Source organism: Nycticebus coucang, chromosome 1 (genome assembly GCF_027406575.1).
Source record: "Nycticebus coucang isolate mNycCou1 chromosome 1, mNycCou1.pri, whole genome shotgun sequence".
NCBI classification, from domain to species: Eukaryota; Metazoa; Chordata; class Mammalia; order Primates; family Lorisidae; genus Nycticebus; species Nycticebus coucang.
This window is the reverse complement of record NC_069780.1, coordinates 54476392-54491888: the sequence shown is the minus strand read 5'-3', so window position 1 is coordinate 54491888 and position 15497 is coordinate 54476392. Positions and strand designations below refer to the sequence as shown.

Genomic DNA, 15497 nt, shown 5'->3' with positions numbered 1-15497 from the left:
TTTGAATATTATAGCTTTTCAACTATATTCCTTTTTTTTTTTTATTAAATCATAGCTGTGTATATTAGTGTGATCATGGGGCACCATACCCTGGTTTCATAGACGGTTTGACACATTTTCATCACACTGGTTAACATAGCCTTCCTGGCATTTTCTTAGTTATTGTGCTAATACATTTACATTCCACATTTACTAAGTTTCACATATACCCTTGTAAAATGCACCTATATTCTAAATAATTAAAAATCAATTCAAATAATTCAGAATAAGTGCTTTATTTTTTTTAATCCCACAAAAACTGAAACTATCATTTACATCAGTTGCAATAGCAATAAAAATTAGAAATCAGTTTGCTGTAACTCTTGAAAACACTTATGAGCATAAAACAAAAAGAAACAAAAAAGAAAAACTAAGTACTCTTTCTAAATTGAAGATAATCTAATCTAACTGCTTGTGACATACCTACTTGCAGATGTACAAATAGTAGATGCATTCAAAACAGTGCAAGATTTAATTAAATTAGGACGATACTCCAACCAATCCCAATGTACTTTTTAATTACTTACGCAAGTTTATATAAAATCACAAAAATAAATCTCTCCTAATATGTAACCAGCTTATGCCAATGCAGAAAACTCCATATCAACATAACAACTGTGGAAATAGTGACATGTGACTTGAGGGGAAAAAAAAGTAAAACCTAAGATCAAAAGTGTGCTAAGATCAAAAGTGTGCATACTTCAATGTAATTACAATCTTGCTATATAGTTCTGCTTTTGTAAAAAAAAAAAAAATCCTTTAAACTATTTGTCTACAAGAAAAACTAAATACATGTTTCATATTCTTTTTTGAATTTAAAAAATATATACGTAATCCTCCTTTGTTTTTAATAAGTTCAAATAGTAGTAACAGAATTACTAGTGGGGTAATTAGATTCTTTAAATAGCTCTATAGAAGAGATGAATACAACATACTATATCTTCTTTAAGAAGTATGAGCTGAAAGGTTAGGCATTCCTTATATTGTTTTTTAATATTTAAGGAATGCTGTTCTTGTAAACAATGAATTTGAAAAAGAAATTTGAGACAAAAATACATTACTAGAGGTTTTCTATAAAAGGTCACCAAAACTATCTTGTTTGTAAAATCAGGGGAAAATGTTTTTAGAATTTATCTGGCTTGAAAAAAATGCTACCACTTTTCTTCCTTTTTCTTTTTTTCTGATTATCACAATTAAACATCAGAAGATTTTTCCCAAATAAATAGTAACGTAAATGTTGATTTCAAGAACAACTTTTTTAAGAGTCTATTTCTCAGGCATTTCACCATTTGTTGAGACTGGGGCAGTACTGTTCTGTTGTAAATTGTCACTGGACTCCTGGGAAGCATTCCTTCTGGGAGAGTTTATTGGGACCTGAAGCAGACTGGCAGATGTAGGCTTAGCAGCATTTGGTGGCTTCATAGAGGAATTAGATGGAAGTCTATGACGATTACTCTCCTCAGCAGAAGTAGGTGAATGTCTTTTTCTTCCAAATTCCTCACTAATAGGGGGCTGCAAATCATGAAAGATAATATAGTGGACAATTTTACTGTTTTTCCTCCCTTCAAAATATAAGGCCAGAGTTTTCCAACACAGACGGAAATTATGTTGGCGTTTCTGCAGATAAATTTATTGGTATAATAAAATTTAACAGCTCCTTAAGGAATTAAACTTAAATTTCCTAACTAAATTGGCTTACCAATATTTTTCTCATTCTTTCACTCAACATATGTTTATGAGGCTTCTCTCATATTTGGGAGCTTAAGCTACCATGATAGGGCATATGCATGGGTCTGGGTTTCCTGCCTCCAAGAAAATGTTTCAGCAAGGACATTTTACTTCTCTATTCAATTCTGTCAATGCTAAGGATTTACAACTGCAGTCCCTTTCTAAACTATGAACTCCAATCCTAGGCTTACTTATGTGGTAGTGTTTAAATAACAGATGAATAAAAGCAGCAGGGAGAAAAAAACAGATGCCAAGTCAAATAATCTTCAGTAAGTTTGAAGGTTTCTTTAAAATGCCCATGATAGGCCAGGCGGGGTGGCTCATGACTGTAATCCCAGCACTTGGGAGGCTGAGGCGGGTAGACTGCCTGAGCCAGAGTGAGAACACCATCTCTAAAAAACAGCGGTGTGTTGTGGTGGGCGCCTGTAGTCCCAGCTACGTGGGAGGCTGAGGCAGGAGAATCACTGGAACGTAAGACTTTGAGGTTGCTGTGAGCTAAAATACCACAGCACCCTACCAAGGATGACCAAGTGAGACTCTGTCTCGAAAAAATAAAAGTAAAAACTAAAATTCCCGTGATAAGGAGAATGAGAGAATTATTATTGGTACTAAATATAAGGACCCATAAAGTTCCCAAATCCCCTCAGATTGCAAGCAGAAAGGGAACAGACAGTGAACAGGTAGGTATCTTGTATTCAAGAAAAAGTCAGCTTTGGGGGCTTTCCCAGTTATAGATTTAGAATCCCAAAACCGTTCACCACTGAATTAATATTTTTATTTGGAGGTAAGATAAGACAGTAACCTCTTTTTCTAATGTTCCACTGTAGTATTTGAAAGAGAAGGTCTGAGCTGGGCACAGTGGCTCACGCTTGTAATCCTAGCACTGTGGGAGGCCAAGGTGGATGGACTGCCTGACCTCACAGGTTCTAGATCAGTCAGAGCAAGAGCAAGACCCTGTCTCAAAAAACAGCTGGATATTCTGGAGGGCACCTGTAGTCCCAGCTACTTGGGAGGCTGAGGCAAGAGAATCGCTTAAGCCCAAGAGTTTGAGGTTGCTGTGAGCTCTGATGCCATGGCACTCTACCAAGGCTGACAAAGTAAGACTCTGTCTCAATCAATCGATCAATCCATCCATCAATAAAATAAAACAAAAGAGGTTGGGCGGTGCCTGTGGCTCAAGGAGTAGGGCGCCGGTCCCATATGCCGAAGGTGGTGGGTTCAAACCCAGCCTTGGCCAAAAACCAAAAAAAAAAAAAAAAAGAGGTCTGGCTCAGCACCTGTAGCACAGTGGTTACAGCACCAGCCATATGCACTGAGGGTGGTGGGTTCGAACCCAGCCCAGGCCTCTACACAACAATAACAACTGCAACAAAAAATAGTAGGGCGTTGTGGTGGGCACCTGTAGTCCCACCTACTTGGGAGACTGAGGCAAGAGAATCGCTTAGCCCAGGAGTTTGAGGTTGCTGTGAGCTGCGACACCACAGCACTTTACCGAGGGTGACATAGTGAGACTCTGTCTCAAAAAAAAGAGGTCTGAATTCTTAGCTTCAGATAGGCAAGAGTCACAGTTACAGAGCAAGAATGTCTTTGTGACAGAACTGGCTAGGCCACTATAGAAAAACAGCTCTTAATTCCAGAGACATAGGCACATCTATCAATATTATCTTCATCCCTGAGGTATCAACTCCATTTACACAAAACAATAAGACAATTTACAACGCTGAGCAGTGATGGACTTAATTCTTTTTTTTGGTCTCTTTTCAACTTTTACTCTTTTCTTCTTCTTTTTATTTCTTTTGCTTCTCTTCTTCCTCCTTTTCATCTTCTTAAGTTCTTCTTATTCTTTTTATTAGTGCTTTTCTTTTCCTTTTGCAATCAAATTATAGCCTACTCTCCTGCCTACACATAGCATTCTCACCTTAATTTTATTATGAAAGAAGCCCAAATCTGTACCAGTACATGTTATGGAAATGATATGGATTTTTAAAAGCCATTAAAAAGTGAGAAGTTGGGCGGCACCTGTGGCTCAGTGGGTAGGGCGCTGGCCCCATATACCAAGGGTGATGGGTTAGAACCCAGCCCCGGCCAGCTAAAACAGCATTGGCAACTGCAACAAAAATAGCTGGGTGTTGTGGGGGGCGCCTGTAGTCCCAGGTACTTGGAAGGCTGAGGCAAGAGAATCGCCCTAGCCCCAGAGCTGGAGGTTGCTGTGAGCTGTGACACCATAGCACTCTACTGAGGGCAACAAAATGAGACTCTGTCTCAAAAAAAAAAAAAAGTGAGAAGTTTTTACACTGTTATTGAGAAATTAGTAGCATGTCTATATAAAGTTACTAAATCCATAAAATGTTAAATTACAGGGGTATATCAAAATTAAAATGATGTTAACATTTCAGAAATCTCAGTGAACAAAACAGATTATATGAGAATTCTCTTAAACTATATTTGTACCTGTTTCAAACTTTTATTTCAAAAGTAAAAAGCTAAATTTTAACAATTAAAAGTTAAAAAATTGTAAAATTAAAGTTAAGAAAGTCATTGATTAGAAATCAGGATATATGGATAATAAAATAGAGGAAAGGACTTAAAACTTACATCAACACGGAAGTCTTCTAACCTCTTGAAACTACAGAGGTATTCCTGAAGTTTCGGGTCAACAGACTGTGTTTTAGATTGAGAATATTTCAGATAAGCCCAAAACTTTTCTAGTCCATACAGCTGACCTAATAACAAAGAAGAACATATATTATATAGAATTTTAAAAATGATTTATATTAAACATGATCCTACCAGCAATAAACCATCTATCTTCCAAGATATACTTAGTCTAGATCTTGAGAATAAGACAGGTAATGAATTAACAATAATGACAGCTAACATTTATTGAGCATTTGTTATGTAATAGTTATTAAGTGATTTATTATGTATCAAATGAATTTTTTTTTTTTTGTAGAGACAGAGTTTCACTTTATGGCCCTCGGTAGAGTACCATGGCATCACACAGCTCACAGCAACCTCCAACTCCTGGGCTTAAGTGATTCTCTTGCCTCAGCCTCCCAAGTAGCTGGGACCACAGGCACCCGCCACAACACCTGGCTATTTTTTTTTGTTGTTGTTGCAGTTCGGCCGGGGCCGGGTTTGAACCCACCACCCTCGGTATATGGGGCCGGCGCCCTACCGACTTGAGCCACAGGTGCCGCCCATGTATCAAATGAATTTGAGCCATATACAACCCAAAAGATATATGTGATCTTATGTATATTACGGATGAGAAACTGAACCTTGCAAGGTTAGGTAATTTACCCAAGGTCACAGAGCTATTAGGTAGTCAAATGAGATTCTGCCTAAGAATCTGACCCAGAGACTACAGTCTTAACCACTACAGTCTTAACCACTGTGCATTCTGCATAGAATTTTCATATAACAGAACATCAATGAATAAGTAGCCATGCTTGTCAAAGGGATAATGACAAAATACGCCTCCGTAAAGGAAATACTTAATAGTAGTTATTTTCCAATACCTCACAGGAAGGGCCTTCTTATTAAATGGTGGCCCATCCTTCATCAAGAACTTTAACAGTGACATGAAGGTCTTAAATTAAGGTTTGCCCTTAAGAAAACAACTATGAACTCCTTCTCTACTTATTGACAGACTCGAGTTTACAATTTCCAAATAGAGTAAGTTTTATTGTTGTTTATTTACCAGATTCATAGTCTTTTTTGGTTTCTTCTTGGAAATCCTTAAAAATTTCTTGTCTGAATTTTTTTTCCAGTCCATAACTATAAAACCTGAACAGACATTCTAACCCATACCTGTAGAAAGAAAAGGTTACATAATAAAATTTTTGCTATAAGAATATAAATATAGCAGCAAAAATCCTAACCATAAAATTTTAGTACACAGATTTTTAACTGAGGTCATACTTAGTAATCCACAGCTGGCTTTGCTGTTTGTTGAGTCAGCCATGGAACAGGATGAAGGTGTGCTGAGAACCTGCAGAATGAGAGGCAGCCCAAGAGACATAGACTAGAATTCAGTTTCTGTGGATGTACAGAGTATCTATTCCTGGTATTTCTGAAGAACTGGTTGAAATATTTAGTGACAAATTGGAAATGTTTTAGATTTTTTCCAAGCCAAAATTTATAATGGTGTGTTTGTACATGGTATGAAATACTCCTCAACACAGTATCTGCTAAAAGATTCACTCTATATAGATAAAGGCCATACTCTTATGCCCTGGGCCCCAGGTGTGGTTGATGCATTCAATAATACTGGTACATTAATTAAACCTAATTAAATGGTTCCTAAGAGAGTCTCCATACATTAGTTATAAAATACAATTAGTAGCAAATATATTCCTAAAAAAGCTATGATCACTACAAAAATCAGAAAACAAATTTCCTTGTTTCTTCATATAATTACCTAGAGAAACTGGGACAAGTTCTGGACAGTGCATAAGCAAACTATACATCTCGACTGTCAACAAAAGGTAATGAGCAGAATCCATAAGAAGTAGACAAGGCCATTAAGACAGCAGTAAAAAGGGGGGAATATGGATGGAGGGAGGGCAATTGGTGGGACCACACCTACAGTGCATCTTACAAGGGTACATGTGAAACTTACTAAATGTAGAATATAAATGTCTTAACACAATAACTAAGAAAATGCCATGAAGGAGGCTATGTTAACCAGTTTGATGAAAATATTTCAAATTGTATATAAAACCAGCACATTGTACCCCATGATTGCATTAATGTACACGGCTATGATTTAATAAAAAAATAAAAATAAAAAGCAGTAAAAGTATCATGTCTGACTCAATTAGATACCACAATGATGACTCAGTTGGAATCCTAAGTCATTCTGGGTGCCTCTGTGGAATAAAGGTTAAAACTTCTTTGGCTGTTATTCACAGTAAGCAGGGCATGTATGTCACTCTCTCTTATAACCAGCTTATTAACAAGATAGAAAGTGATTGGGCGGCGCCTGTGGCTCAGTCAGTAAGGCGCCAGCCCCATATACTGAGGGTGGTGGGTTCAAACCCGGCCCCGGCCAAACTGCAACCAAAAAATAGCCGGGCGTTGTGGCGGGCGCCTGTAGTCCCAGCTACTCGGGAGGCTGAGGCAGGAGAATCGCTTAAGCCCAGGAGTTGGAGGTTGCTGTGAGCTGTGTGAGGCCACGGCATTCTACCTAGGGCCATAAAGTGAGACTCTGTCTCTACAAAAAAAAAAAAAAAAAAGAAAGTGATGGTTTGTCCCAAAAGAATAAATAGGCTCTTAGCAAGCTACCATGAGAAATTTAGAACTTCCAAACTACACATCCACACTGTAACCTGAGTCCTTTGCTTCATTAGCTTTAAGTGATGCTATTAGTTGAGGACATTAAGGACTAAAGAAACAACAGCTTAGAATGACATTTTGCATTGAGATTCATCTTATGTGATCTACTATACTGATGTCAGTGGTTCTCAACCTAGATCACAAATTAGAATTATCTGAGATTTTTAAGAATACCCATGCCCGGACTCTGGTCCAAACCACTGAAATCAAAATCTTTGGAGGGTGAAGTCTATTTTTTTTCTTTTCCCCGAGACAGAATCTCACTATGTCACCTTTGGGACTACAGGTGCCTGCCACAATGCCTGGCTATTGTTTTGTTGCAGTTGTTTAGCTGGCCCAGGCTGGGTTCAAACCTGTTACCCTCGGTGTATGTGGCTGGCGCCATAACCACTGTGCCAAGCTGAAGATGAAGTCTAGAGGTCTCCTTTCTCTCTTTTTCTCTGTCTTTCTGAAGAAAAATTTTTTAGTTTTTCATTTTTTGTATGTGTGACAGGGTCTTGCTCTGTTTCCTGGGGTAGTGTACAGTAGTGTTATCATAGCTCACTCTAGCCTCAAACTCCTGGGCGCAAGCAATCCTCTTGCTTCAACCTTCCCAGTAGCTGGGACTACACTACCACACTCAGAAAATTTGTGTGTGTGTTTTTTTTTTAGAAACAGGGTCTCATTATTGCCCAGAATGGACATAGAACATGTAGTTCAGTATCAGTGTTCTCTAGAGTATTAAAGGACTGGTAGGAAGAAATGAGATTAAACAGGGAAGACAAGCAATATATCATGAGAAAGAAACCTTGCTTTTTTTTGTTCCTGGAGGAAATCTTTTTTTTTTTAGAGACAGAGTCTCACTTTATCACCCTGGGTAGAGTGCTGTAGCATCACAGCTCACAGCAACCTCCAACTCCTGGGCTTAGGCAATCCTCTTGCCTCAGACTCCCAAGTAGCTGGGACTACAGGCGCCCACCACAACACTTGGCTATTTTTTTGTTGTTGCAGTTTGGCCGGGGCCAGGTTCAAACCCACCACCCTCGGTAGATGCCCCCCCCCCACCTTGAGGAATCTTAATGACTGATTTGGCTCTGAACATCTTAATGACTGATTTGGCTCTGAACCTTTATCAATTTGGGATGTATATGCACATGCAAGGGAAAGCAGTCTATAACAGTGAGGGCATGGGAGAGGAAAATCCTATCATTTCATTTAGCCCCTTATGCCAGCCTTCTAAGATGGCTCCTAATGACCCCATCTCCTGCTTTCCTGACTTTGTGTAGTTCCCTCCTATAGTGTACTGGGCTGTCTGTATAGAGAATCCAGTATGGCAAAAGTAATGGTATACCACTTCGACATACAGGTTATAAAAAACACTAAGCCTTCCATCTTGGACGCTTTCCTTTTTTCTTAAATTACTCATTCAAGGTGAAACCATATTTTAAAATGCCCTGTGGGAAGGCCAATGTGGTGAGGAACTGAGGTTTCCTGCCAGTGGCCATGTGAATGAAATCCTTCATCCCAGGTGAAGTCTTCATAGACTACAGCCCCATCCTAATATCTTGACTATAAACTCACTAGAGACCTTCAGACAGAACTACCCAGCTAAGCAGTTCTTTTTTTTTTTTTTATAGAGACAGAGTCTCACTGTACCGCCCTCGGGTAGAGTGCCATGATGTCACACCTCTAACTCTTGGGCTTACGCGATTCTCTTGCCTCAGCCTCCCAAGCAGCTGGGACTACAGGCGCCCGCCACAACACCCAGCTATTTTTTTGTTGTTGTTGCGGTTTGGCCGGGGCTGGGTTTGAACCTGCCACCCTCAGCATATGGGGCCAGCACCCTACTCACGGAGCCACAGGCACTGCCCAGCTAAGCAGTTCTTAAAGATTCAGAACCCTTAGAAGCTGTGGAATAATAAATGTTTGCTGTTTTAAACTTCTGAGTTTTGGGAAAATTTGCTATGAAGCAATAGAAAACTAAAAAATAAAAACTAGCCCACCCCCCCACCCCCCAGTTATGTTTTGCTACTTTCACAGTTCAAAATCAGGTTACTTTAGTATTAGTTTTTAAAATTATTTTCTGAAAACTCCCTCCAAGTGTAAAAATATTTTAAAATATTTGACCTGTAATTTTCTTTTGCATCTTCCCAAGCAAGTTGTCTAAATTCCTCATACATATTTTTATTGAAGTGATCTCTGAGGAAAAAGGACCAGAAACGAAAGAGGGTATTCATTTCTTGGGACTGACCAATTCCCAAGCGTTTTCTCTCTGTAAGAAGTTAAAATAATAAAAAATTGTTTTATTAAACATATATTTTAAAGTCAGAATGACAGATATTTTATATAATTTAAAATGAAGAAAGATCAAACATATTAATCCTCAAAATGCATTTAGGTTTCTTCTAAATACAGGACAATGTTTATTCACTTTCTGACTCAATATTGAAATTATAAACATCTGTCAATAATACCAAGAAGAATATACTAAATTTTGTTTCTTAATGTGTATAAGCTTTAAAATATTTAATAAAGAACATAAATGTACATTAAGGTAATGACTTAGACTTATTTATAAGTCTAAAAATCAAAAAACTTAATCTGACATTAAATGACATGATTTGGATTCCTTAGAATTATATTTTAATTTTAAATATAGCTGGATAAAGGACAAACATCTTACCACTTAGGCATCTTCGTCGATACTTGTGGTATACTTGTTGGGTAAAGCCATTTTCCTTCAAAAGTTCATGAGAAGGATGCTGGAACTTTGGGAATGAATGAGGAGTACATCCATAACTTCCTACTAGTGGTGCACCTTCTGAAGGTGAAGCATTTGAACTGCTGTTTGAGGAGGGGGAAAAAAGCCTTCAAACTGAAATATCAAGAACCAAGTGTTTAAACCAATTTGTGCGTTTTCTTTTTCACTTTTGGGAGTCTGAGCAGAGGAAAAAGGTAATAACTTCTAATATTCTCCTAAATTAATAGCATACAGATCTACATATAAAGTGCTATTTATGTTCAACATATAGTTTACATAAATTCAGAAGTTGATTGAAAAAGCAAGGTCTGGGAGTGGGGAGAGGGGAGAGCAGAGAGACAAAGAAGGAGGGAGGGGTGGGGAAAGGAAGAGCAGAGAGGGAAAGAGGGAGAGGGTGAGGTCTTGGTGTATGCCACACCTTTTGGGGGTAAGACACAATTATAAGAGGGACTTTTCCTAACAAATGCAATCAGTGTAACCTGGTTTCTTGAACCCTCAATGAATCCCCAACAACAACAAAAAAAACCCTCTAATTATGATAATTACAAAAAAAAGCAAGGTCAGAAATTCTCAAACTAAAATAGTAAGTAGAAGCCCATAACTAAATAAATCATTCGTATTCCAGATCCATTATTAATCTAGTTTAAATTCTCAAACTAAAATAAAGACTCTAAAACCAAAACAATAAGTAGAGGCAGTTAACTGAATAGATTATTCCTCTTCCAGATCCATTATTAATTTAGATCAGTATGGTACTGGGGGATTTTCAACTTATCTTCAGCAATTTAGGTTAATGATACAAACTGAATACATAGAAATGAGGGACAAAATCTGACACAAAGGCAAAACTTCATTATCTCAAAAATATACTCTCAATTCCACTTCTGAAATATCTCCTAAATCTATTTTTTCCTTTTCATCTGCATTCTATTATTCAAATGTAGGTTTTCTTTTCTTTTCTTTTCTTTTTTTTTTTTGAGACAGAGTCTCACTTTGTCACCTTCAGTAGAGTGCCATGGTGTCATAGATCACAGCAACGTCAAACTCTTGGGCTCAAGTGATCCTCTTGCCTCAGCCTCCCAGGTAGCTGGGACCATAGGTGCCCACTACAATGCCTGGCTATTTTTAGAGACAGGGTCTTGCTCTTGCTCAGGCTGGTCTCAAACCTGTGAGCTCAGGCAATCCACTTGCCTTGGCCTCCCAGAATGCTGGGATTACAGGTGTGAGCCACCATCCCCAGCCCATTAAATTTGGGTTTTCATCTCCTTTCGCTTGAATTAACCAGTCTTCTTATTTTTCCAGTCTCCCTCCTCTATCCTGTCACCAAAGTTATCTTCCTAAGACATTAATTTCAATCAGTGACTCTCAAAATGCAGTCGGTAGACCACTGAAAGGTTCCCAAGAACCTTATAGAAAGCTTGCAAGAACAAAACTATTTTTATAACAATGTTAAAACACTGGCCTTTGCACTGTGTTGACATTTATACTGTACCACAAAAGCAATGGTACATAAATCTGCTGATATGGAGCCAGGTACCATGGCTCCCACCTGTAATCTCAGCACTCTGGGAGGCTGAGGCAGGAGGATCACTTGAGCTCAGGCATTTGAGACCAGCCTGAGCAAGGGTGAGATTCCATTTTACTAAAAATAGAAAAAGTAGCTCGGTGAGGCAGGTACCTGTAGTCTCTGCTACTTGGGAGGCTGAGGCAGGAGAATCAGAAGAGTTTGAGGCTAGGCTGATGCCACGGCCCTCTAGCCTGGACAACAAAGGGAGACTTTGTCTCAAAAAACAAAAAATAACAACAACAAAAAAAACCTTGGTGATGTGAATTGTGTCTGTGGCATCAAACTTTACTTTCTAGTAATGGTATCCTTCACTATTATGTACTTGAAATTAAAAAAAAAATGCTAGTTTCAACTTAAAGTAGAAAAATCAACTTTACAAAATTTTAATCTTTATATGTCTTTTGTGTGTAACAAAAAGGGAATGGAAGCTTTAGTTTTGCGAGATAAATATGTTCTGAAGGTATGTTTCACAATAATGTGATATAGTGAACACTACTGAATTTTGTACTTAAAAATTGTTCAGATGGAAAATTTTATGTCATATACATTTTACTTAAAGTTTTTTTTTTTTTGGCCGGGGCTGGGTTTGAACCCACCACCTCCGGCATATGGGACCGGCGCTCTACTCCTTGAGTCACAGGCACTGCCCCAGTTACTGAAAGTTGTTTAAATGGGATGGAAGCACCACACTTTTATGAGACATTAAAGTATAATGGTTGTCCTAAAGCAGCGGTTATCAACCTATGGGTTATGACCCCTTTGGGGGTCAAATGACCCTTTCATAGGGGTCGCCTAGTATCAGATATTTACATTATGATTCATAACAGTAGCAAAAATTACAGTTATGAAGTAGCAATAAAAATAATTTTATGGTTGGGAGTCACCACAACATGAGGAACTGTATTAAAGGGTCGCAGCATTAAGTAGGTTGAGAACCACTGTTCTAAAGCAAAGCACTTGAGTGATAAGTTGTCTGGTAAAATATAAAATAGATGCTTTTTTCATGGCACATCGCTTTTAATTTAGTATCACTTTAAGAACAACCAACAAACAATGGTATTTGTCAGATGTTTCCTTGAAAATGAACAAAATAGTTCTTTAATGTCAAGGAAAACAACTGAGTATTTGTTTCCAATGATAAAATTTGAGCTTTTAAGCCAAAATTGAGAATTTTGTATTTGTCACTATGAGTATAATAGTTACCACCAATACTTAAAGGACTTTTCTTAGAAAATAAATACTGACTTTTTTAGAAGTCTGTGTGTATACAAGTGTGGTAAAATATACCTTATATAATACTTATCATTTAAAACATTACTCGTGGGGGGAGGAGACAAGATGGCTGACTGAAGCCAGCTTTCCACAGAGGCTCCCATCCAGTAGGAGAGTTAAAGGACAAAAATTCAGCAAGTAACCTGGTGGATTTGAGCTGCACTAAGAGAGAAGGTTGAAGAACGCATGTCAACCCTGCTGAGGTGAGCTGCGACAAGAACACAAACAAAAGGTACAAAATCCATCACCAAGCGGACAGGAGTCCCCTCCCCCATGAGAACGGCTCAGAGTGCCCCACAAACAATCGGGCAGAGTTCAAAGGTCCTCCCACTACACTCCACGGGAGAGACCCTCTAAAAACTGGACCTACCTCCCCTACTAGGGTGCCATGGCATCCTCCTGCCAGGCATAAAACTGTATAAACTGTATATAGTCTCTGCCTGGAATTCTGAGCTGCCACCACTCCCCTTCACTCACACTGAGGTCTGGAGGCCAGTCCTGGTCGGCGAAGAGGGGACCGCACCGGAGTGGCAGTTCCCTGAGGCACAGTGCGACAGCCGTCTTTTGGTGACAATACAGCCAGGCATAAAACTGTGTAAAGCTGTGTGTGTTCTCTGCCCGCAACCCCTGGCTCCCAGCGCTCCCCGCACTCCCCTCTGCTCTTGCTCCAGGGTCTGGAGGCCTGTCCCCCAGGGGTCCAGACTCTTGGGCGATTGCTCGAGGGGTGTAGACAGTGCTGGGCTGCAGCTGGTGAGTGCACACTCTGGGGTACGCGAGCAGAGAGAGCACGGTTGGCCGGAGGGGAGCTACACGGGAGCGGCGGTTGACTGAGCCATAGGACAGCAGCCCTCTTTTGCTAGCAATACGGCTTACTACCGAATATTCTGAAGCCACAACCCCTGTCTCCCTGGGCAACCAGAGACTCTGAGTATAGGATTTGCCTGAGGCTACCCCAACTTGCAAACCAGGGAAACTCCCAGGGCGGGGCTGACCCAGAGGTCCGCTTTACTAAACCTAAGACGCACCTGGCCCTCAGGGGCTTGTCAGCCTATAGACAATACAAGACCAAAGACAAGCTGATTTGGAACTCAATTCAGCTTCTCTTCTGCAGGGGAACCGCAGAGTTGCTCTGTTCTGTTCTGTCAGTAACATTAATCAGGGGCGAGACTGGACCTGAGTGAAAACCCCCCAACCTTCATCAAGCACCCGAGGTTGTCAGGCCTCACCTCCTCCTGCTAGAGAGAGGCAGAGTGCAGCGGCCTGGAAGACTTCCTTGTGATTCAGGCAGGTGCAAACTCCTGGAGTACCGATTCACTACAGGCAACTGGGTCAGCCAACTGCAGGGCTATCAGTGACTGGGTGTGACAGTGGTGCAAGGTGGGGAAGGAGGCATCAACCTTCCCAGACTGATCTATTGGCTGGGTGGCTCCTCCTGACTCCACGCAGCACTGGAGCAAGCCACACCAGAGTAGTCACCAGACCCCTGTGATCCAGTTCCCAGAGACCTCTTAAACTCTCTCACCCGAGACAGGTGCAGACTGAGACAATTAATTTGGACTTTTTGAACTGAACCAATCACCTGAGGACAAATCAGGTGGTGCCCTGGGTGCACGGTGGTAGGAAGGTTTGATTTTTCTTTTCCAATTGTTTGCCGGTGGGGGGTGGGGTGACTTAATTGCTGATATTTCTCCACAGCTGAGACTTCAATCCAGAGTATCTGTTTCACTAGGGTGGAACAGAAACCAGCTGAAAACAAGACAGAACCACTTAGCCCCACCACACCAGACAGGGCCCCAGTTTCTCAGGCCACAACACTGTACAGGCCCTCGACAAAGCCCCAGGGGAAAAAATCAAAGGGAGTAAAACCATGGGGCGGAATCAGCGGAAAAACTCTGCAAACATGAATAACCAGAATACATCAACCCCCCCCCAAGGAAAGATATGGCAGATGTAATTGAAGATCCCATTCATAAACAACTGGCTGAGATGTCAGAAATCGAATTCAGAATTTGGATTGCAGACAAGATTAACAAAGTGGAATTAGGAATTCGAGGAGAAATTCAAAAGTTGTCTCAAGAATTTAACGAATTTAAAGACAAAACCAGCAAAGGCTTAGACACAGTGAAGCAAGAATTTGCAGCCTTCAAAGATATGAAAAATACAGTAGAATCCCTCAGCAACAGAATGGAGCAAGCAGAAGAAAGGATTTCTGACATCAAAGATAAAGCCTTTGAACGCTCCCAAACTCTCAAAGAGGAAAAGAAATGGAGAGCAAAAATGGATCACTCTCTCCAAGAGCTCTGGGATAATTCGAAGAAGGCGAATATCCGAATTATAGGAGTTCCAGAAACAGAGGAAGTGGCCTTGCTGGGCACAGAGGCCCTTCTGCATGAAATTATGAAAGAGAATTTTCCAGACATGCCTAGAGATTCTGAAATTCAGATAGTGGACAGCTTCAGAACCCCAGCACAACTCAACCCCAATAAGACATCCCCCAGGCATATCATAATTAACTTCACTAAAGTTATATGAAGGAGAAAATTCTCAAAGCTGCCAGGAGAAAGAAAACCATTACCTTCAAAGGGAAGAATATTAGAATGACTGCAGATCTCTCTGCTGAAACTCTTCAAGCCAGAAGAGGGTGGTCACTGACTTTTAATCTCCTAAGCAAAATAACTTTCAACCCCGGATCTTGTATCCAGCTAAACTGAGTTTCATTTATGATGGAGAAATTAAATACTTTAACGACATTCATATGTTGAATAAATTTGCCATAACCAAACCAGCTCTTCAGGATATTCTCAGACCTAT

The 15497-nt window shown here is 39.9% G+C and overlaps 1 protein-coding gene across 1 annotated transcript in view; it reads right to left on the bottom strand.

The window, feature by feature from the left end:
* Nucleotides 1-259: 259 nt before the first annotated feature.
* Nucleotides 260-15497, bottom strand: part of LARP1B (La ribonucleoprotein 1B) — a 157216-nt gene continuing 141978 nt past the window's right edge. The window contains exons 15-19 of the mRNA XM_053578369.1: nucleotides 9770-9930; nucleotides 9214-9358; nucleotides 5471-5580; nucleotides 4363-4490; nucleotides 260-1551 (exon numbers count right to left, since the gene is read on the bottom strand). Of these exons, the coding sequence (XP_053434344.1) occupies nucleotides 1306-1551; nucleotides 4363-4490; nucleotides 5471-5580; nucleotides 9214-9358; nucleotides 9770-9930 (790 nt within the window). The 3' untranslated portion in view covers nucleotides 260-1305. The remainder of the gene's footprint in view (nucleotides 1552-4362; nucleotides 4491-5470; nucleotides 5581-9213; nucleotides 9359-9769; nucleotides 9931-15497) is intronic.